We start from the raw sequence: 22,005 nt of genomic DNA, 5'->3' as shown, positions 1-22,005 counted from the left end.
CAGAAGCGACATCATACGGCCCCACAAAATACGCGAGTGTCTCAAGTCGTTTTGGCGACATGCATCTTGAAGCTCCAAGTTTTTCACTTCAAAATTTTCAGGCTTTTGCTGCAGCTTTGTAGCAATACTTTAACGCTTCCGTGTTTCCCATCCACTTCTCTCTTGTAGATATTGCTTTCTGTACTGCCTGGGGCCATGTGACTCATTCTCCAAAAATTCCAAACCCTTTTCACGTGTTTTGGCCTCTTTCCCTCTCTCTTTCAAGTCTTCAAGTCCAATATCTCCCCACCTGTTCTCCCGGCCGTGCCCTTTTCCAGGTAGCGGGCTAACCCCCCACCCCGCGAAGCGCTTTTTTTTCTTTTTGGTTGTTACTTCCTCAAAGCTATTTTCCCTCGCGCGCAGCTACGCGCTTCGCTGTTCGTGCACCCTTCCACGCTCTCCCTGTCTCCACCTTTGAGCTCGAGGACTTTTCTCGGAACCACAAAACCTGTGTAAAGGAAAATGACTCTATCCCCTCCAGTCAACCCCTCCCCCCCCCCCCCCCCCCCCCATCGTCTCCACTGCTCGTCTTGGAACCGCGCGACTCATCACAAAAGACATTCTTGACGGCACGGCGGAGCTCAACCACGTGCTCAACCAACGCGACGAAAATGCATGCACACTCGAGCTAGCACCGCTCATAGTCTGTGCACGCGAAAAGCCACACTCATATATTAGGAGAGCTCCGACGCTGTTGGTACCGCCTGCAAGATCTTATTTGTAAGTACTAAAACTCTTTTATCTTGATATACGTCTGGAAGTTAAAGTGGTTTTTGTAGTAAATGTTGCTTTGACTACATGCGCCTTTATTTTTTCGGCAGGAGAAGAGAGCGATCCAAAAAGCACGAGGACGACTTCTGTGTACCCACTCTCATAGCGAAATGGCTTGCTTGACGTCGTGCGCAGTGGAATTGTGGCCGAATGGTGAGAATTTAATTTTTCGTCTTTGGTGAGATGAACTCACTAAAGATTCACTACTTTGGCTAACAGCGGGTTTGAACTCATATGACCTGAGATAGGATGCATTCGGGAATATGTCCTTTACCGCTTATGCACGACGGAAATCAGAAACGCTTAATTAATTTTCCACTGCAGACCAGTTGGTAAGGATATGTGTAATACTTCCGTAGTGTTTCCTTTTGCCTTCTACACTTGCAGACTCAATAGAAAATCCGCAATTTCTGGCTAAAGCTTTTGCCCAAGTTCTCTCGCAATGAAAAAGGGCATTACTCGGGACTATTAGACTAGTATTTTTGTGTGGTTTTCAAGTTGCAGTTTCGAATCCAATTATAGCATGCATGCGAAACAACTAAGGTAAAACAAAGGTGCGCTGAGTTTCTTGCGTTCAGCGTATTTCGTCAAAAATCGCAAGCCGCATGTTTAACCCCATTAAATAAAACTAATCAAAAATGTTGTTTTGACGCCTATTTGGAAGAGACGCTACAACCTGTGCATATTTACTTGAATAAAAAATTAGCTCGTAATTTACAGATATACGAGTTATGTTATTAAAACAAAATAATACATTAATCTGTTTTCAATATCACATTAATTTGCTTATCTCGCATTGAATATTGTATCGTGATGTGTGCCGCACTAAGGATAGAGGCAACTACATGGTGGCAGGAACAAGAAGAACCGGAAGGGTTTATTAGCACGCCCTTTTATAGGCAATGGAGGGGGGCGGGAGAGTAGCAGTGCCAAGCGTACAGTTTGCGGTAGCACTGATAAGACAATGCGCTGACACGATAAGGCAGACAGCGCATGCCCGATACATCTTCCGAGGGGTAATGAAAACGACAAATGTTCAAGCTATTTGATTAAAAGCAGCGTCGTACTGAAGACGTTGAGGTGGCTTTGCTGTCCGTGCCGACCTTCTTGGAACCGGTGTGGGCCCAGGCAGAGTTAGTGGCATATGGTTCCCACAGCCTCCGAGCGCCGAGCTGTCGGTGGCGGACTGTTGCCGAGGGAAGTCAGCAGATGTTCGTGCTGTGGCACCAGGCGAGATATTCGGAGCAGATTGGCCGGAGTTATCTGGCTCACGCTCGGACGAACTGCTGTCGTCATCACTAGTGTCTTCTGCACACTTCTCACGGGTTTGCAGAAGATGCCGCCTATTGCGCCTAAACACCCGCCGATCCTCGGTTTGCACTTTGTAGGACCTGGGAGCCGCAGTCCCAACGACAGTGCCTTTTTTTGACCATGTTTTGTCCTGGATCCTCACGACAGAACCTTCGGCCAAAGGTGGCAGAGGCTTTCCGCCACACTTCTGATGGTGCTTCTTGACCACAGTTGTCTGCACAGCGCCAAAATCTGGAAGATTAGCTCTCAAGCACCTGCCTTGAAGAAGTTCCCCAGGTGATCGGCCGTCCTCCAGTGGCGTACAGCGGTAGGCCAGCAGACCTAGCCAGAAGTCTTCCTGTGAATGTTCACACTTCTTCATGATCCGCTTTACCACCTGGACACCTTTCTCTGCCAGTCCGTTGGATTGTGGGTAGCGGGGGCTGGATGTGACGTGAGTGAAGTCGTATGCTCTTGCAAAGGCTGCGAACTCGTGACTGGCAAATTGTGGCCCGTTATCGGTGCACACTTCAAGTGGTACGCCGTACCTCGCGAACATGGCACTGAGTGCAGCGATTGCCGTCCTTGCAGTAGTGTCGACAAGTTTCTCGACTTCTGGGAAGTTAGAAAACGCGTCAAATGCCAGGATGTACGAACTTCCCCCAAAAGAAAAAATATCAACACCAACGCGATACCACGCACATAGAACTGGGCGCATCAGCATTGGTTCTTGCGCTTGCTTGTAAGCAAATTCGCGGCAAGTCGGGCAACCCTTGATCAATACACTGATGCCACTGCTGAGACCGGGCCAAAAAACAAGACGACGGGCTCTTTCTTTGCATTTCTGTAGACCCAAATGCCCGGCATGAATTCTCGCTAAAATGCCACGCCGCATGGATTTTGGTACCACCACTTTCGTGCCTTTTAACAATATCCCATTTACGACGGAAAGCTCAGACGAAAATGGTTTAAGTTCCCCGTCGACATTCTTGCCAGTTGCCAGGCAAGAAATGACTGCCTGGAGGTAGTCATCGCGGGCAGTTTCATTTACCAGCTGTTGACATGTTGCCTCCGTGACCATGTAGCCCAAGGCGGCAACTGCATGTACCTCAACGTCGTCAGTTGCGCCAGTGGTGTCGTCTCGAGCAACCGGCGATGATCGTGACAGCATGTCTGCCAAGATGAGGTGCTTTCCTGGGACATACTGCAATACAAAGTCGTATTTCAGGAGTTTCAAAAGAAACCTTTGGAGGCGGGGGGGCATGTCACAAATTCCTTTTGCAGCTATAGATAGTAGAGGTTTATGATCTGTCTCGATGAGAATCTTCTGTCCGTAAATGAACTGGTAAAACTTGTCGCAGCCAAAAGAAATGCTAAGCGCCTCTTTTTCAATCTGAGCATAACGCTGCTCAGCTTGCGTTAGCACACGAGATGCATAAGCCACTGGCCGCCATTGGCCGTTGTGGCTCTGCAAAAGGGCGGAGCCCACGCCGTCTTTCGATGCGTCGCAAGTTATTTTAGATTCTTTTCGGGGATCAAAGATGGCTAACACGGGAGTCGTGCTTAAAATCTGGACGACACTTTTCCACTCCCTCGTGTGGTTTTCAGTCCACTCGAATTCTGAGTGAGACTTGATAAGGGCTCGCAGCAATACGGTTCGCTCAGACAGGCGCGGAACGTATTTGCCAAAATAGTTCAACACACCGAGCATGCGCTGAACATCGGATTTGTTCTTGGGCACTGGCGTTTGCAGCAAACTTTCCACAAGCTTTGGGTTTGGCGAGATGCCCTTGCGTGTGATGATATCGCCTAGGAACTGCACTTTGGTGACGCAAAACTTGCATTTCTCTGCGTTGAACGTTAGGCCGGCTTTTTCAGCTGCTTTCATTACTGCCACTAGTCTCTGGTCATGCTCTTGCTTGGTTTCGCCCCACACCAAAATATCATCGATGTAAACGTGTACACCGTGAATGCCATCGAAGACTTCACTCATCCGCTGCTGAAAAACTTCGGGAGCAGATGAGATACCGAAAGGCAACCGGAGATAACGGTATCTTCCAAAGGGTGTAGAAAAAGTGCATATTCTGGACGTCTTTTCGTCAAGTGGTATCTGGTGAAAACCAGAATTTGCGTCCAAACAGCTGAAATAGGCTGCGCCGGCCAATTCCCCTTCCATGTCCTCACGCTTTGGGAGCTGGTAGTGCTGCCTTTTTACGTGCTGGTTTATTTTCCTTGGGTCCATGCAAACCCTAAGTTTGCCATCCTTTTTCTTAACCAAAACCAATGGGCTTACCCAGTCTGTCGGGCCATCCTGTTTGACGATGACGCCTGCACGCTCCATTCTACGCAGCTCCTCCCGAAGTGGTTGTCGCAGGGACAGGGGTACCCGTCGAGCTGGTTGAACAACTGGAATCGCGGATGGTTGCATGACCATGCTGTATGGTTGCTTCAGGCAGCCTAGCCCCTGAAAGACATGTTTGAAATACTTGAGAGCTTGGTACTCCGAAGCATTTACAGTAGCCACCGTGCGATGGACAAGTCCCAGAGCTTCGCTTGCATCTAGTCCCAGAATGGCTTGACGGCCATTCTTTACAACAAAGAACTTCACGGTGGCGGAAGCGTTACCAATAGTTACTTCCTGTGTCGTTGTTCCGAAGTGACTTATGACACCCCCGGTGTAAGCTCTCAGAACCGCACTTGTGGGCGTTAACTGCTGTGACTCCCGAGTCTTGCGGTACATACAGAATGGTAACAGACTGGCCTGGGACCCGGTGTCTACTTTGAAGCAAATATTTTTTCCGGCAACTTGTGCTTCCACTATCCAGTCTTTGCTGCTTCCTTTTTCAGTTCCTACTTCTAGAATGTCAAAGTCGTCATCGCTGCTGTCTTTACTAACTTGTTCAACTTTAGATAGGCCTTCACAGCAAACCGCGAAGTGGTGAAGTTTTCGACATTCGTGGCACTTTTTCCCGTAGGCTGGGCACTGTGTGGGCCTGTGCCGCCGGTTGCACTTTTTGCAACGGTACTGCTTCTTGCAGTCATCACTTTTGCTTCGCGATGGTGGCGCGCGCCTTGAAACAGCATCGACCCTGTCATCCGCGGCTTTCCAGACCTCGTTTCGTTGTGCGAGAGACTCTGCTACCTTGCACAATTCTTCAGCTTTCAGCAACGTTAAAGATTTCTCTCGAAGCATTTTCTCGCGCAGCTTTGAGTTATTCGTGCCAAACACGATCTGATCCCTGATCAGCGAATCATGCTGATCTCCGAAATTACATTGCGCGGCTTGCTTTTTGAGGTCCCGGACAAACTTCTCGAAAGGTTCTCCATCTGCCTGCTTCCTTGAGCGAAACACATAACGTTCGTGAACTTCGTTGCTCACCTCGGCACAGTAGGACTCGAATTTTCCAACCACTGTTGCGTAATCGTCTTTGCTTTCGGCTGCCTCGAACTTGAACGTGTTGAACACGTCGAGCGCTTCATCACCGGCTATGCTCAGCAGGAGTGCGGCTTTTGCAGAATCGCTGCGAGGTTGCTCCTTCGTTGCGGTCGCCTGCAGGAACAGGTCGAATTTCTGCTTGAAGCGTTTCCAATTTTCAGAGAGGTTGCCGGTCAGTTGCAAAGATGGCGGGGCCTTTAGAAGTTCCATAGCTGTCGCAGAATCCCACTTCTGACACCATGTATCGTGATGTGTGTCGCACTAAGGATAGAGGCAACTACATGGTGGCAGGAACAAGAAGAACCGGAAGGGTTTATTAGCACGCCCTTTTATAGGCGATGGAGGGGGGCGGGGCAGTAGCAGTGCCAAGCGTACAGTTTGCGGTAGCACTGATAAGACAATGCGCTGACACGATAAGGCAGACAGCGCATGCCCGATACAAATATATTTACTGGGAGTGCGCCACGACGCATTAAACTAAATTAAACCATTCGGTATAAGGGAAGTTTAGTAAATTAATTCCACTTTGTGCAACTAATGCGGTGCTGGTTCTTAAGAATAAATTAAAAATTATCCTGTAAAATATGTTGCTAGTGTCTTCACGATTAGAGCGAAACAAAACTGCGCGAAGAAGACGGGACAAAAGAAAGGCACGAATACACACACACAAAGCGCAGACTTCCAACTGACTTTATTTTGTAAAAGCAGGGTGCTTATAAAGGCAATCACAGCAAACTAGGAGACAAGCAGAAGCAACGTGCGAACGGCAATGACAAAGTCAACAATACCACGTGTGATTACGACGCATGAAAAGTTCGAATGTGACCATCTAAGAAATTGATTTCTTGACATGAAAGAGATAAAGAAGGGGCGCTAACACACTTATCACCCCTTTTAGAAATGAAAAAGGCCTCGATAATTTCTCTTGCGGTTTTAGTTTTGGCTTTAGAAAGGAACTTTGTTTTTTCCAGGTAAGGAGAACAGGTTTTCATGTCGCAGCTCTTACAGTGCAAGGGTAGATTGCTGCCAGTGCCACTGCTAAGGGATCGCCTGTATTCTAAAGCGCGCTCATTAAAACAACGGCCAGTCTGGCCTATGTAGGAACGACCGCATGACAAAGGTATCTCGTAAACAACTTCGGAAACACATTTTGTAAACTTGTTCCGGTGGTTCTTCTTGCAAGTGGTGGGTTGCTTTCTTGTTCCAGCCAGTAGAGGGCACACTTTTTTCAGCTTGCAAGGAGCCGAAAAAACAACGCGTATCCCATGCCTTTCTGCTACCTTCTTGATGTTAAGGGAACGGCAATGAAAATACGGCATGACAAATGGTGGCTTGGAATCCGAGCATCCTTTATCTTTTTTCTTGTGAAGATTTTAGCCTTTGAAACAGGCTTTCGCAGGTGCCAAAAAGTAGATGACGGGGATAGCCAGCGGAAAGAAGGCGCTCAACTTGACAGTGAAAACTGGATGACATGGTGTGGGTACAGGATTTTTGCAGGGCAGAGAGGCAGGCAGACATGATGATGCCACGTTTGACTAGCTTAGAATGAGCGCTTTTATAGCGTAGTAGACTTGTTCGACCTTGGGCTATACGACCAGCAAACGTGGGCATCAGTGAAGTGCAGATTTAAGTCTAAAAACTGTATGCGGTTGTCCCTTGTCAGTTCGTGCCTTTCTTTTGTCCCGTCTTCTTCGCGCAGTTTTGTTTCGCTCTAACCATGAACCGACTAGCCCAACATCATGTCTTACGTCTTCACGATGACTGTGTTTCACAAAATTCGGTGTTTTAATAATTTTTTTTTGTTCTGTGATGGCCATAATTCAACTTACCATTACATCATGCATCTCTTTGCAGGCTTGGCGCTTCGTGAGGCCATCGTGCAAGAACTGGACGAGGAATTTGTTTGAATGCAGTCCAGCAGCCCCCTTGCAAGTGGAGTGCAACGATTACTTCGGATATGACTGATCAGTTCGCTGGAGGACAGCTCTCCGTTGAGCGCTTTATGGATTCCTTAGCCGTGCCGCAGCAGCTTGCCGAGATGCTTTGTCCAACCTGATCGGCACGCACCAAACTTGAAAATAAATTGTTTTCCCACAGCCTCTGCCACCATGCTCTTGGGCCCCCTTTCTTTACTCCCCACGGTGGCTGGTGGTAGCGCAAACCATCCTGTGTGCGCTAGAAGCGTGATTCTTGTAACTCAAAGCAATAAACGGGTCTTTTTTTCTGGAATACTTTCGCACCCTCATTTATGAATATTTGCTAGGTAGAATGGTATGTATGTACATCCATCCACAGTGCCGGTCATTGGCGAGTGTGTTAATTGCATGTGCCAGCGTTCGAAAGCTGGATGCCATTATTCGAAAGCTGGAAACCATTATTCGAAAGCTGGATGCCATTATTCGAAAGCTGGAAACCATTATTCGAAAGCTGGCTACCAATGTTTGAAAGTTGGATGTCAGTATGAGACCTTTGCTGGCCCATGCTGCAGAACGAACATCGGGACTGCGTTGGCCGCTTGATCGGCCGAGCGTTCGCCCAAAACTGGCATGAAAGTAGGGCCAATGTGTAAAGTGGTAGCGCTCGGCCCAAATGCCAGTGCAGGACCGATGTTCGTGCCAAGTTTTGCCAACACTTGCCCGAAGTTCGGCCAATGTTGTTGTGCTGCCTGGGCTGAAGCCATCCATTTCCATTATTGGGCCGAGTTCCTGTGCTGCTTGGGCAGAAGCACCGGTTCAATGTCATCCGCCGTTCTGTAAAAATGCGGAACGGGGTAAAGTGCACTGCCCCCTGAACCGCGGTTTTATTCGCGAAGGTAACGTATGGGAGTACGTGGTGCCATGTTTTGTGTTCCACATCCACGTGCATGGAAGTCATATCCGCCAGCGACTTTTTCAGCCATTCTTTTTAAGACCCAGTCATCCGGAGTTGGCCTCTTCCTCCTCCCTGTCTTGAAGCTACGAGCCAGCCGAGCTCGTACCAGCCGAAAACTGTGCGAACACCATTTGAACCGAAATTCTCATTACAATATTCGTAAGGACGTGGAATTGGGGGTACATAGGTCGCCGGTTCGAATCCGTGCCAAGTGTTAAGCTGTAACTTAACTAGTGAGTTTAGCCAGCGCAAAACACTTAACCGTAGGAAGTCAACCCGAACATTCTGCGGCAAATGGTTGGCCCCCAAATTTTTCACGAATGTCCGGAATAAGTGGGCCGACTTTGGCGCCTGCTAGCCGGATGTCATTACCGGGTTGACATTGATTTGTGCTTTGGTGTTTGGGCATCACGCTACAGTGTGTGATTGTTATATTCTATTATGTAACCACCACGGTTACCACGGCAACCATTGGGTGAGGCCGCCATCTTGAATTCTATCCGTGGAATCAGAATAACTTGCAGGCTCTAACCATGGCCACTAGAGCCAACGCTGTAAAGCTGCAGTGGTTTAGCATTGCTTTGCGCTAAATACTGCGCGAATACACAGCTTTTTCCTGGCTGGAACCGACACCACGTACCTCAGAGCGCTACTTATGTTGCACTGACTCAGCGCACCTAGAGACTCCCACCTATTTATCTAACGGGGCTTGCGTCACGCAGAACCGGCGATGACCTTTCGTGGACTCCTTGGTACCGCTGCAGCAGGCTGTCGCATTACACACTTTAATGTGAAGCTTAAACATCTTCCAATATTTTCGTCGTCAACGCCAATTTACAGAGTTCTGCACATCCCATATCTGCACCAAAGTTGTCTACGCTAAAGCGCACTGTTCTATTGACTTCTTGCTCCACAGTGGTGTCCAGGCCAAAGCATGCAAGGCACATGCCTGTTCTAAGAGGGCGACTATTATCTGTATAGCAGTGTTATTTGATGGTTTAGACGATGTGCAGTGCACAGCGCGAGAGTGTGTTGCAGTTTACGCGAAGTGGGTTCGGTTCCGATGAAAGCCTAGTGCTCTTGCGCAGTGGCCAGCGGAGCTAGTCTGTTGACGCCCTCGCGGGTTTGAATCCCAGTCACGGATGTGTATTTTAATTCAATTTCTTTATTTATTTCAGATCGCACAAACCCACAAAGACCGCTAGCATACGAACATCGCAAGACCATGCTCGGAGTTTACCTTTCGGAATGGTGGACTCGCATTAAAAAAAAGCTATTGGCGTTTGGGCGCCTATACCGATATATTGTTCAAAATTTGAGAAAACGAGCCAGTGCCGCACATCGTGATGGTTTTTCAGGCAGAGGGAGAGGGAAACAACTCTATCGCCTTAGCGTGCAGGGATTTAGGGCAGCTTGGAATGCTATCACCCCCAGCTGGGGGCGACTTCCTGAGCCCACGAAAGGAGTGAAAGTTGGATTGGATTGTCTTGTCAGGCCTTCTGAAAACTTGGTTCCATTCCTCCTCGGATGGAGCTGGCAGTAAGGTTTGACGGGGAGCATTTATTTATTTATTTCTCGCCAAACCCCAGAGGATGAGCGCCTTGGTGGCGACTTCTCCCTGATTATAAATTTGGTGGACGGGCTCGTATGCCACGTTTGTGATGAGTGAAATTTTCAAATAGCGAAGGATCGATTGTGTCTGGAACCTGCGGACCATGGCGACTTGCGCTCCATTTAGCGAGCTGACGCAGGCCTACAGAGCCTCACGTCAGCTCTACCCTCCGCCGCACCCCTCCCTAGATAGCAAACAAGCAACACTCTTGCGCCGACTACAGACACACTCTCTCCCATCGCCCCTTACCCTAGCCCACTATCATCCCTACTTCCCCACTCCGGCATGCGCCCTATGCCCAGAACCCTTCGCCTCTTCCCTCCACATACTTTTCCTCTGCCCGGCGACACTCCCCCGCGGGACCTAGAGAACATGAAGACCTGGGGGGACTGGTAGACCCTGCCGCGCTCGGAGGACCCGGCCATGCAGACCATCGCCACCGGCCGGGCTGCCAGTGCTATGGACCTTAGGAACATAAACACGAGAGCAGTGGGGTTGTGCGGGAATTCTGGGGCGTGCCCCGAATTCCTGTCACAGTAAAGTTTTTGTCTCTCTCTCTCAATTTAATTAGGGCTGGGGAGGTGGGAATTCGCTTCTCGTCTATCTCTGGAGGTTGGTGATTTCGGCATAGGTCTAAGGATCCTCGAAAGACCGTCTGCGTCCGTGGGGCCGACCGCCCGCTTGCTTATTCCTTAGGCTAGTCGGTCGACCCCTTCGTTTCCAGAGCTTCCCGCGTGGGCGGGTACCCAGGCAGGTTTATCTTATGGTCGGGAGTGCAACAGCGAATGATGCGTGCTGTAGGGTGGCAGATAAAACATCTCGTGTGCAGGTAACCGTATGTGATGTCGTCTGAATGCAGAGCAGTGCCGTGATCAAGCGTTGAAAATTACTTTTTGAGGAAAGGAAATGACGCAGTAACAGTCTCACATATGTCGGTGCACACGCGAACCACGCAATAAGGGAAGTGATAAAGGAGGTAATGAAAGAAGAAAGGAAGACGTGCCGTAGTGGAGGTCTTCAAAATAATTTTGACCACCTCGGGACTCGGATAGGCGGTCCCCATGCATTGACATTGCACAGCACACGGGCGCCTTTTGCGCTGCGCCTTCATCGATACGCGGCCGCCGCGGTGGGGTTCGAACGCGTGTTTTCTGATATTTGTTTTTCCCTGGCAGTCACACATGCCTCGTCCCTATCGAGGGCATGGCCAGTGTCTTTATGGTGTTCCGCTAAAGCATTTGAGGAACCTGTGCCTTGGGAGGCGTCGTTTTGGTATGGCATGAATTGCCTTTTGCGCGTCCCCATCTCTCAGCATACTAGTTTCACGGCGTACATAGATGAATCAGAATTGTTCATCGGATGAATAAGGCAGCGCTAAAAGGACGCATCCAAAAGGAATAATCGCACAAAAACTTTATTTTTCATTTCATTTATTTATTGGTCTTTGTTGCTTTGCAAATTTACGCAAACACTGCTCGGACCCATAGCCAACGGCTAGTAATTGGTCCAATAGAAAAAAAGTATACAAGCATGCAGGCAACAATATACCAAAATAAAGACAGTAAGTTAGTATAAAGAAGGCTATACATCACTCTCAACACTTGTAAGAGCATTAACAAAAGAAACACATATATTACAGATTATAAACACATTGAAATATTAAAACATTAACATACTAACACATTAACATATTAACACATTAACATGAACACATTAACATATATACAACCGATCCCCTAATATCGGGGTCTAAGGGAATTGCAAAATAATTTCAGCTATGGATAATTCGGAATAAAACCTCGCGATAGATAAGCTTATTTCTAACCTAGCAGCATGAATACATTCTACGCACGCTAGTGACAAGGTTTTAACACGATGTCCAGCCGCGGGTGCACTGGCAGCAGGGCGCTCGCTGGGCGTCTCTAGGATAAAGCCTGTTTCGCATTTAAACTGCAGTGAACAGCTCTTTGGAACTGGCCAAAACCTATATTATATTGTCACGAATATTAGGTGCCACACAGTCGGGGACAGAAGAACTGCTCCAGGCTGCCGAGCGGTCGCAAGCAAGATGGCGATGTTCCTCTACTTCCTCCAATTCTGAGCTCTATCATTTCTCCATCCTCTGCAGCATCGCCTTGATGCGGCCTGCTTTTGGAGTAGGAAAAATAGGTTAGAAGCGCAAGGTTAAACAGTTGTCACGACACAGAACCGGCAGCACTCAGATCCAAGTACAATCAGCAGGACGGCCGTCACACAGCTTCGTACGAACGACGTGCACAACTTCCGGACGCGGTGGTCTGCGCGATAGGCGGGCTGGGGTTGCCGGTGAAACTTTGTATGTCACGTGGATAATGCGGCTGAGAACCCACTAAGGACCGAAGTATCGCGCAGTAATTTTTCAGACAGCCCACGGTGAAGAAGTGGTGTCCAAACCCACACATGGTCGCCTGGCTCGAACGTATCAATTCGCCGTCTCAGATTGTAGTGGTCTGCTTCGACGTGCTGTTAATGATGTATTCGCTGCTTGGCCAGTTGACGTGCTTCTTCTGCCCGCTGAATGAAAGCGGCGACGTCAAGATCAGGCCCTTGGTCACAGTGATGGTCGACGGGCAACATGGCATCCAAAGACGTAATAACTGCACGACCGAAGACAAACTGGAAGGGTGTGAGCCGCGTTGGCTCTTGCACGGCCTTATTGTACGCGAATGATACGTATGGGAGAATTTGGTCGCACGTTTTATGCTCCACATCTACATACATCAAGAGAATGTCAGCCAAGGTTCTGTTAAGGCGTTCCACCAAGTCAGTTGTCTGTGGGTGGTACGCCGTAGTACGCCTATGGCTGGTGTGGGTCAGATCTAAGACTGCCTTAGTCAAGCGGGCCGTGAAAGCAGCTCCGCGGTCAGAAATTATAACCGCAAGGGCACCATGGCACAGCTCGATGTTGCGTACAAAAATCTTCACTACTTCGAAAGCAGCTCCGTTCGCAAGCGCCGTTGTCTCAGCGTTCCGCATCGAAAATCTGTCGCGACAGCAATCCAACGTTTTCCAGTGGGTGAGTGCGGGAATGGGCCGAGTACGTACATTCCTACTTGTTGGAAAGGTGTTTTCGGAGATGCCAGGAGGTGAAGAAATCCGGTGGCTTTCAAGGGTGGCGACTTACGGCCCAGTTGCGACAGGTTTTGACACATGACCGCACTGATCGAAGTAATCTGTGAAAGTAGTACCTCTACCCAATCCTTGGTAAGGTACGACAGACTCCCATGTGGCCAGCAGATGGTTCGTCGTGGCATGCGCTCAAGATATCGGGTCGCAGCTGTGACGGCACTACGAGTAGAATTGTTACGGTGCTGCTGTCAAGGTTGCGCTTGAAGAGAACGTCGTTTTGTAGAGGGAAAGAATGCAGCCCACGAAGGAAAACGCGAAGAACACGGGCACCATCGCAGCCTTCCAAATACGCGATGAGCGGCGTACCTCTGGGTCCGCCCTTTGAAGCTGCGCCATATCGTTTGCGCTAACAGCGCCAAAAAATGTTAGGTCTTCAATGATTTCCGGAAAAGCCAGGTCCACTGGCGCGCCTGATAAGCAATCCGCACAAAGCACCGAGAGAAGAGTCTTCTCCTCAGGCGCCAAGTCCGGATTGAATCTGACGGGCGGAAGGGCACGGAATGTTGGAGCCCGGTCTTGAGGGGCTGTCTCTAGGGCGCACACTTGAGGCAACATAGCGAGTCATGCAGGAAGGCGACAGCCGTGCCCTTGCCGAGATGCTGCAACTCGTTGACAAAATTCCAAGGAGCCCATTACCACAGCCGTCTTGTAGTTGTACGAGCCCTCGAGCGGCGGCTACTCCATTCTCGAGCAGAAGAGGTACGTTGGTAGCAGTACTACAATCGTAGTCGTGGAAAAAAATCCTTCCTCACGAGAAAGAGCGCACTGGACCGGCGTGGCACCATTACGCCGTCGTCAACAAGTCGCTGAGCATCATCATTACCCTGAATATGCCCTCTGGTGGGCAAAGGCGTCTCCCAAGAATCTAACTTTATGCCGCCCCCTGTTGGGTTTTCCTTCTCTTGCAATCCACTCGGTTACCCTTAAGGACCAGCAGTTATCTTGCCTTCGTTTTTCATGCCCTGCCCAAGCCCATTTATTCCTCTTGATTTCGACTAGGATGTCATTAACACGCGTTTGTTTCTTCACCCACTCCTTTCGCTTCCGACCTCTTAACATGCACCTATCATTTTTTTTTCCATAGTTCGCTGTCTTGTGCTTAAGCTGAACCCCCTTTGTTAGACTCCACGTTTGTGCCCCCCACAGGTGAGTGCCGGTAAGATACAGCTCTTGTAAACTTTTCTCTGCAGGGATATTGACAAACTGCCATTAATGATCTCAGAGAACCTGCCATATGCGCTGCACCCCATTCTTATTCTTCTAATTACTTGCCTCTCATGGTCGCCACTAGTGGTCACAGCCTGCCCTAATTCGGCATATTCTCTTACTACTTCGAGCACCGCGCCATCAACAGCGATCTGCTGTTCTCTTGCTAGACTGTTGAATATTACTTTGGCTTTCTGCACCTTGATTTTTAGCCGCACCGTTATGCTTGTCTAATTCAATGATCATGCGTTGCAGCTCATGTCCTGAGTGACTTAGCAAGGCAATGTCACAAGCGAATCGCAAATTACTTAGGTAATCTCCGTTAACTCGTCTCCCCATCTGTCCCCGTTTCAGGCCCCAGAATACCTCTTGTAAACAGGCGGTGAATACCATTGTCAATATCGTGTCTCCCTGCCGGACACCTTTCCTTATTGGAATTTTATTGCTGACTTTATGCTGGAGTATGGTATCTGAGCAGTCGTTATAAGTTCCTTGCAATATTTTCACATAACACTCTTCTGCACCCCGATTCCGCAATGCCTACACGGCAGCTGAGGATTTCACTGAGTACAATGCTTTCTCCTAATCAATGAAGACTATATATAGGGATTGCTTATATTCTGCGCATTTCTCTGTCACCCGATTGATATTGTGAATATGGTCTATTGTCGAGTATCCTTTACGAAAGCCTGCCTGAACATTTGGGTGTGTGAAGTCTGAGGTTGTCCTATCTCTATTAGAGATTACCTTAGCAAATACCTTGTAGGCAACGGACAGTAGGCTGATCGCTCTGTAGTTCTTCAAGTCCACGACGTCTCCTTTGTTATGAATTAAGATAATGTTAGAGTTCTTCCAAACTCCTAGTACGCTAGAGGTGACAAAGCATTACGTATACAGGTTGGCTATTTTCTCTCGCACAATCTCTCCTCCGTCTTTCAACAAATGTGCTGTTACATGATCCTCATCAGCTGCTTTCTTCCTTTGCAGTGCTCTTGAGGCTTTCTTTACTTCTTCCTTCGTTACCCTTAAGGACAAGCGGTTATCTTGCTTTCGCATTACATGCCCTGTCCAGGCCGATTTCTTCCTCTTGATTTCAACTAGGATGTCATTACCACGTGTGATCCGGGGCCCACTCTGCACGCTTCATGGCTTTCAAAGCTACACAAATCATTTATACTTGCGTAGCTCGCTGCATTGTCAGTAACTTAAGGTGAACCCTCTTTATTAGCCTCCACGCTTCTGTCCCATAGGTGAGTGCCGGTAACATACAGCTGCTCTATACTTTTCTCTTGAGGGACATTGGTAACCTACATTCATCACCTCAAAAAACATGCCAAATGCGCCCACCTCGCGGTTCCCTTGCGAGGCTGTTGAACACTACTACGGTTTTCTGAATGTTAATTTTTATACCCACTGTTCTGCGCTGCCTAACTCCTTGCCCCTGCTGTCCAGCTCATCTCCTGGGTAACTTAGCAAGGAAATCTCATCAGCGAAACGCAAATTTTTTAGGTATTCTTCATAAACACTTATCCCAAAATGTTCCCAATCCAGGCCTCGGCGCAAGTTCTTGTAATAGACAGTCAATAGCATTGGCGAGATCGTGTGTCCTTGCTTGACACCCTTTCTTACTGTAATTTTATTGCTGTCTTTATTGCTGAATGCAGTCGTTAGAGATATCTTAGAGCATTTTCGCATAAAACTGTTCTACACCTTGATTCCGCAATGCCTGTATGACAGCTGACGTTTCCACGGAGTCAAATGCTTTCCCGTAACGAATGAACGCTATGCATAGGAGTTGGCGATATTCTGCTCATTTCTCAATAATCAGATTGATATTGTGAATATGGTCTATTGTCGAGTATCCCTTACGAAACCCTGCTTGATCATTTGGTTGACTGAAATCTCAGGTTTGCCGCAATTCTATTTGCGATTAACTTAGTAAATACGAGGTCTGTTAGAAAAGTATCCGACCTTTGGCCGTTGAAAAAAAACTTGCATAACTGGAGCGTTGCAAACCTAGTCATCTTCAAAGTAGTCTACTTGGGACTCCACACACTTCTCCCAGCGGTGCTGCCATTGTGGGAAGTATTCCGAAAAGGCCCCTTTCGGAATGAAGTTTAGCTCAGCTGTCATTGCAGCCATAATGTTCTTCCTTGTCTGAAATTGCGCTCCTTTCAATGGCCTTTTGATTTTGGGAACCAGCCAGAAATCGCAGGGGCCATATCAGGACAGTAAGGAGTCTGTTGAACTACAGGAGTCTGGTTTTTCACCAAAAAATCTGATTCGAGTGCGAGGAATGTCCAGGAGCATTGTCGCGATGGGTGCGCCAATTTCCTGTTGACCTCAGCTCCGGGTTCGTGCGTCGCACAGCATCACGTAGGCAACGGAGGACATCCCTGTAGTACTCTTTGGTCATTGTTTGACCCTGTGGAGTGCGTACTCGTGGTCTGCCACACAGAGGGCGTGAAAGAAAGCAGTCAGCATCGCTTTCACATTGCTGCGCACTTGGCGGGCCTTCTTAAGTCTTGGTGACGTGGAATGCTTCCACTGTGACGACTGGGATCTGGTTTCCGTATCGCACCCGTACACCCAAGGCTCGTCACCAGTGATTATGATGTTGATGAAGTCGGGGTCACTGTTTGCGGAATCCAGGATGTCCCGTGAGACTTCAACACGAAGCTGTTTTTGCTCCACCGTGAGCAGCTTCGGCACGAATTTCGCCGCAACACTCGCCATGGCCAAATCTTCGGTGATAATCGAATGTACGGAGAAATTGCTCATGTCCACCTCTTCCTCAATTTCTCGTATAGTCACGCGACGGTCCCGCATCACCATAGCGTTCAGTTCGGCAATGACCTGGTCATTTTGGCATGTTGATGGCCGATTGGAGCGTGGCTCGTTCTCCACCGATGTGCGGCCATCTTTAAAACAATTGTACCACTGCTTAAACTGTGTGCTGCTCATAGCATCTTCACCGCAAGCCGTCTGAATATTTCGAATGGTTTCCACTGGGCTGTCGCCAAGTTTATGGCAAAATTTGTTGCAGGAGCGCTGCTCCTTTCACTCCGCCATTTTCCTTGCAATAAAAAACCTACGAGAGCACTGCACACTGCCTCACTCAAACGCTGCTTTCCAGCGACTGACGCTATCGGCAGGCGGGAAAAAATTCGTGCACGCGCATGAAGGTTCAAGGTCACCTGATGCAAGCGCGCTTGTCTCATATCCATCAGGTGTTCGCAAAAAAAAAATTAAAGTCGGATACTTTTCTAACAGACCTCGTACTTTGCAGATGCCCATGCGCCGTAATAATTGACTACCATCATCAATAAATACCTTGCAGGCGACGGGAAGTAACTGACCAGTCTAAAGTTTTTCAAGGCTTTGCCGTTGCTTTCCTTATTAATTAAGGTATAGTTAGCTTTCTTCGTATTTTTTTTGTTTATTTCTGACCTACATTGCGCAAATCAAGGAAAAGCAAGCAAAAGGTAGTTTCGCACCTGAAAATGGCCTGCTCTTCCTATACAATGAAACATACTTAAACACTAAAACACTGTATCGCACTGATTAGGACTAATACATTGTAGGTAGTATAGAAAATATAAGTATGCTCGAGGTCATAGGGCATTGAGTCTACAGTGTTGCTAGTTTTTCTCGCCCAACCTGCCTTCCGTTCCTCAGGAGATCGGCTGTTATCTAATCATCACCAGCTGCTTGTCCCTTTCCATTGCTCCTACGACTTTCTTTACTTCCTCTTTACTGGCCGGATGTCATGTTGCTCTGCACTCCTGCAACTCTCATTAATGTTCTGATTACGTTGGGGACAGCTTAGATTTGTCTATAATTCTTCAGCTACATTAACTATCTTCTCTATATTTCTAGTGACATTGCCTTCTTTGTCTCTTAGCGCATACATCTGGTGTTTACCTATGCCTTGTTTTCTCTTCATTGCTTTTAGGCTACCTCCGTTCTTGAGAGCATGTTTCATTTCTCTATATTAAACTGCCTTATGTCGGCTACCTTGGGCTTATTTATTAACTTTCATAGCTGTACCAGTTCTGTTCTGTGCATAGGGTTAGTCGTTTCAAACTCTGGCGTTTCTATATTACACTTTTTCTCTCCTGAGATAGCTTGTTGGTATCCTGTCCAAAGATCCTACCGCCTACGTCTATTGCTACCTCCGTAGTGATAACCATGACATTATTGTAGATTGCTTGAACTTTAATATCGCCTTCGTATGATAGAGCGGAATATCTGTTGTGCAGCAACATTCTGGATTCCTCTAGTTTCCTTCTTACCGCTAACTCGTTAATGGGCTTTCGCTTCATTGATTTCTGCTATTCTCTATTCCGGTCTATGCTAATTCTAGACCTTACCATTCTGTGATCGCTACAACGCATCTTTCCGAGCTGCACCACATCCTCTACGATGCCAGGGTGAGCGCATAGTGTAAAGTATATTTCATTTTTATTCGACCATAGCGGCTCTTCCGCATCCACTTCCTGTTCTTTCTTTTCAGGAAGATGGCATTGATGATCAGTACGTTATTACTATCAGTGAACTCTACTAATAACTTTTCTAGGCTATTCCTGGAGGCTATGTCACAGTAGCCTACCCTATAGTTTCTGGCCAGCTTCTTGCCTACCTTCGCACTGAAGTCACCCATTAGTACAGTGTATGTGATTTTAAGGCGGAAGCCTTTAATGCCTCATACTGTCGTGACCAAGGAATGTTAGCAAATGTGTCCGCATTTCGGCGTCAGTACTTAAAATAATTGTCCAGGCTAGGAATCGAACCTGGGAATTTCGCATTTGAAGTGGAGACGCTAGCAATCCGCCACGAAGGGTCATGGTTTGGGTATGAATAAAGGCGCATCTAGTGAATGCATGGGCTTCCTAAATAAAATAAAAACCTAAAGAAGGAAAAAGAAAACAGACAAAGATTAAAATAAAGTAAAAATAAAACAAACAAAAATTAAAAATAATATATAACTACAAGAAAACAAAGTACGCAGGAAACCGTTTCCCCTTGCAGCACTTTGCAGAGCCAAAATGCACCCTGCATATTTACTTTGTTCATTGCTTATGCCACGTCTTATAGAATCTTCGAACATTCTGGTGATCATAAGCGCGTAGACCTGCACCACCTTCATCTTGTACCTCTTATTAAGCCTATTTGTGATAACTGCCATTATCCCGTTAATACAGTACAACTCCTCCATGTTGCCAGCAATATACTGATTGTTTAGAAATCCCACACCTAGTTCTCGTCTGTCGTCTGTCCGCTAATCCAGGACTGCACAACACATGCCCGCCGCATAGTACTGTATACGACTAACTATTCCACACACACTATTCCGCTATGCAGACACACATTCTCACAACGGATCACACGTGGTGTTAAACTGCAACACACGCTCGTTGTTGAGCTCTGTTCGAGTGGCATATACAACACACAGTTGCTCAATGCATTCCGCATCATCGTCATCACCAAATACTATGCGGCTTCGAAAAGAACAGGGAGATATGTGAGCAGATACCAGCTGCGTGCTGTGTTCTCCGTCATTCAGTTTCGATTTTTCTAGAAAATGGCTGCCATCTGAAAATCTTTCTGAATTCCATCTTCTGGCTATTCATGTTAAAAATAATCAGCAATAAAAGCATCCCAAACAGAGGACATTTGTCTTTTTTCCAAAAGAGTTTGTGCTGGAAAATAAAGAAACCTTTGGAACTGTAAACTCCTACACATGCGTCTAAGCGTTGGCTGAGTATAATGCAAAATCAAAACTTTACAAAGCCGCTTTCAAACTTTGCTTTATTTATTATCGTAATATTCATTACAAAGGTTTAGTCTGCATTACTTAATGCAGGTATTTACGGGGACAATCAGCTTTTCGCTGTGTCAGCGCATGGTTTTTTTTTTAATTTTACAGGTGCAAACCGCTTAAACTAATAATCGTTTCTTTTGAAAGCTAGAGCATACAAAGGAGGCATCCATGACCATGAAAAATACCTTGCAAAGGTTGGCACGCCACTAAGGGCTAAAAACTGAAGACTTCAGTGCTCTCAATCTGCAACCAACAGTCTGCGACGCTGCAGTTTGCGACGCTTAAAATATTTTTCAGTGACAGCTGGCAGTAGTTCATATGCAAAAAAAAAAATGGAAGGCGCAGAAATTTCCACATTTTCGGCGGATGCCTCAGCACCAGGTTTCGATAAATAAGCAGCAGCTAGGAAAAATAATGTGAGAGACAAGCGCTCTAGTTGGAGAGTAAGGCTACTGCGACCACCTAGCTTTTATTACATCCTTGCAGTGCAATTTTCAAAATCATTGCAGAATAAGTTTATATGGATGGTCAAAGTTGTGGTGCGCTGCTGACCAAGTAGTAATAAAAATAATCATAGAATTAGAAACGAAAAAGAGTTGAACTACGTGTTCTTATTAACGTTGTGGAATCAACACGCCCTGCCGTTTCTGAAGTATTTTAAGCTGCGTATGCATCTGCGTTCTTAGTTTCAAAACATAGGTGGAATTTTATGCTTTTGTTCACAATAGGACGACAGAAAAAAGAATTGATATTTATATTCTTTATGCGAGTTTTTGTTACTTGTGTATCCCTATGTACCTGGAATTGTAAGTGTTTTTCTCGTACAACCTTTTGCAACTCCGCATAAAATTTAACAGCCTTCAAGTTTCTTGAAAAAAAAAAGGTTGTCATCATTAAGCGAAAGATAGCTTTGAGGCACAAGCGATTTTTGGATGGGAAAAAAAAATCAGCTGCTGTATACTAAAATTTCAGCGTCTATATGAGATCCTCTGCGTCACAAGCTTTGAATAATTTAACAAAGGCGACCAGGAGGCAACACGAAAATGCTGTCTCCTGCACCATGCCACTAATCAAGATTCTTCCCTATCGCATTCAAGAAAAAGAACCACAAATGCAGATAATGACGAACTGGGCCATTCAAGAAAGGCGCAAGTGGAAGTGTGCACGAAGTTTTTTTTTCACACTGCAGTGCCTATATTGGTCAATGTGAATTTGTCTTTCAAAGAGAGAGCGAAAGAGCTGATGTTCCTCTTGAAAACAAGGTAGCTGGAGAAAAACACGGACAACACAAACAGAAGTGGAAGAGACGCGGACAGACTGACAACTGAACTTTTTTTTGTATGAAAGATGGTAGAGGAAAATCTTAAAGTCTGTCTTCCGGTGAGTATTCCCACGTTCAAAAACATTGTTGTGCGTGCAAAAATAAACTGGAGAAGTTGCGGCTTCCGGTTCTAGACAAGACAAAAAATTTTTGCAGGCACAGTGACGCCGTACCTGAGAGTTGTTCGAGGCCAGTACTATAAAAAAAAAAAACAACACGTGTGTCCTAGCGATCATTCCGGTGAACTTTCAGGTTGTGAAGCGCCATTTCTAGGCGCGAGGATGTGACCCCAACTACTTGGCAGCGATAACCACGTGGGTGTTATTTTTTCGCGCAATCATCTTTCATTGAATAAAATTCAGTTGTGAGTGCGCGCGTTCTCGGCACTTCTGTTTCGGTTGTGCGTGTTTTATGGCGCAGTGACGTCATTTTCAAATTCAAAATTCAAATATTTATTCCAACATTAC

General features: G+C 47.0%; 2 protein-coding genes across 2 annotated transcripts; both read right to left on the bottom strand.

The window, feature by feature from the left end:
• Positions 1-1,815: 1,815 nt before the first annotated feature.
• LOC149326837 (uncharacterized) lies at positions 1,816-4,564 on the bottom strand. Its single transcript, XM_089562786.1, has 3 exons — positions 4,394-4,564; positions 3,090-3,304; positions 1,816-2,726 (listed from the first exon to the last, which is right to left on the bottom strand). Exons 1-3 carry the CDS (start codon positions 4,532-4,534, stop codon positions 1,847-1,849), a joined length of 1,236 nt encoding a protein of 411 aa, XP_089418912.1. The 5' UTR covers positions 4,535-4,564; the 3' UTR covers positions 1,816-1,846.
• On the bottom strand, positions 4,558-5,746 carry LOC149326836 (uncharacterized). Its single transcript, XM_089564696.1, has 2 exons — positions 5,064-5,746; positions 4,558-4,564 (listed from the first exon to the last, which is right to left on the bottom strand). Exons 1-2 carry the CDS (start codon positions 5,744-5,746, stop codon positions 4,558-4,560), a joined length of 690 nt encoding a protein of 229 aa, XP_089420822.1.
• Positions 5,747-22,005: the final 16,259 nt, after the last annotated feature.

The sequence above is a fragment of the Amblyomma mixtum genome, chromosome 10 (genome assembly GCF_055824585.1).
Source record: "Amblyomma mixtum isolate Tamu chromosome 10, ASM5582458v1, whole genome shotgun sequence".
In the NCBI taxonomy this organism is placed as follows: domain Eukaryota; kingdom Metazoa; phylum Arthropoda; class Arachnida; order Ixodida; family Ixodidae; genus Amblyomma; species Amblyomma mixtum.
The sequence above is the reverse complement of the archived record's forward strand: the minus strand, read 5'-3'. Positions and strand labels throughout refer to the sequence as shown.

Bases quoted from the DNA above. Each gene is read 5' to 3' on its own strand.
- LOC149326837 (XM_089562786.1), bottom strand. From the start codon at position 4,534: ATGGTCATGCAACCATCCGCGATTCCAGTTGTTCAACCAGCTCGACGG. The intron at 3,305-4,393 runs GTAAGCCCATTG...TTTGTATTGCAG, and splicing joins AGGATGGCCCGACAGACTGG to TATGTCCCAGGAAAGCACCT. The intron at 2,727-3,089 runs GAATGTCGACGG...TGACGCGTTTTC, and splicing joins TCTTGCCTGGCAACTGGCAA to TAACTTCCCAGAAGTCGAGA.
- LOC149326836 (XM_089564696.1), bottom strand. From the start codon at position 5,746: ATGGAACTTCTAAAGGCCCCGCCATCTTTGCAACTGACCGGCAACCTC.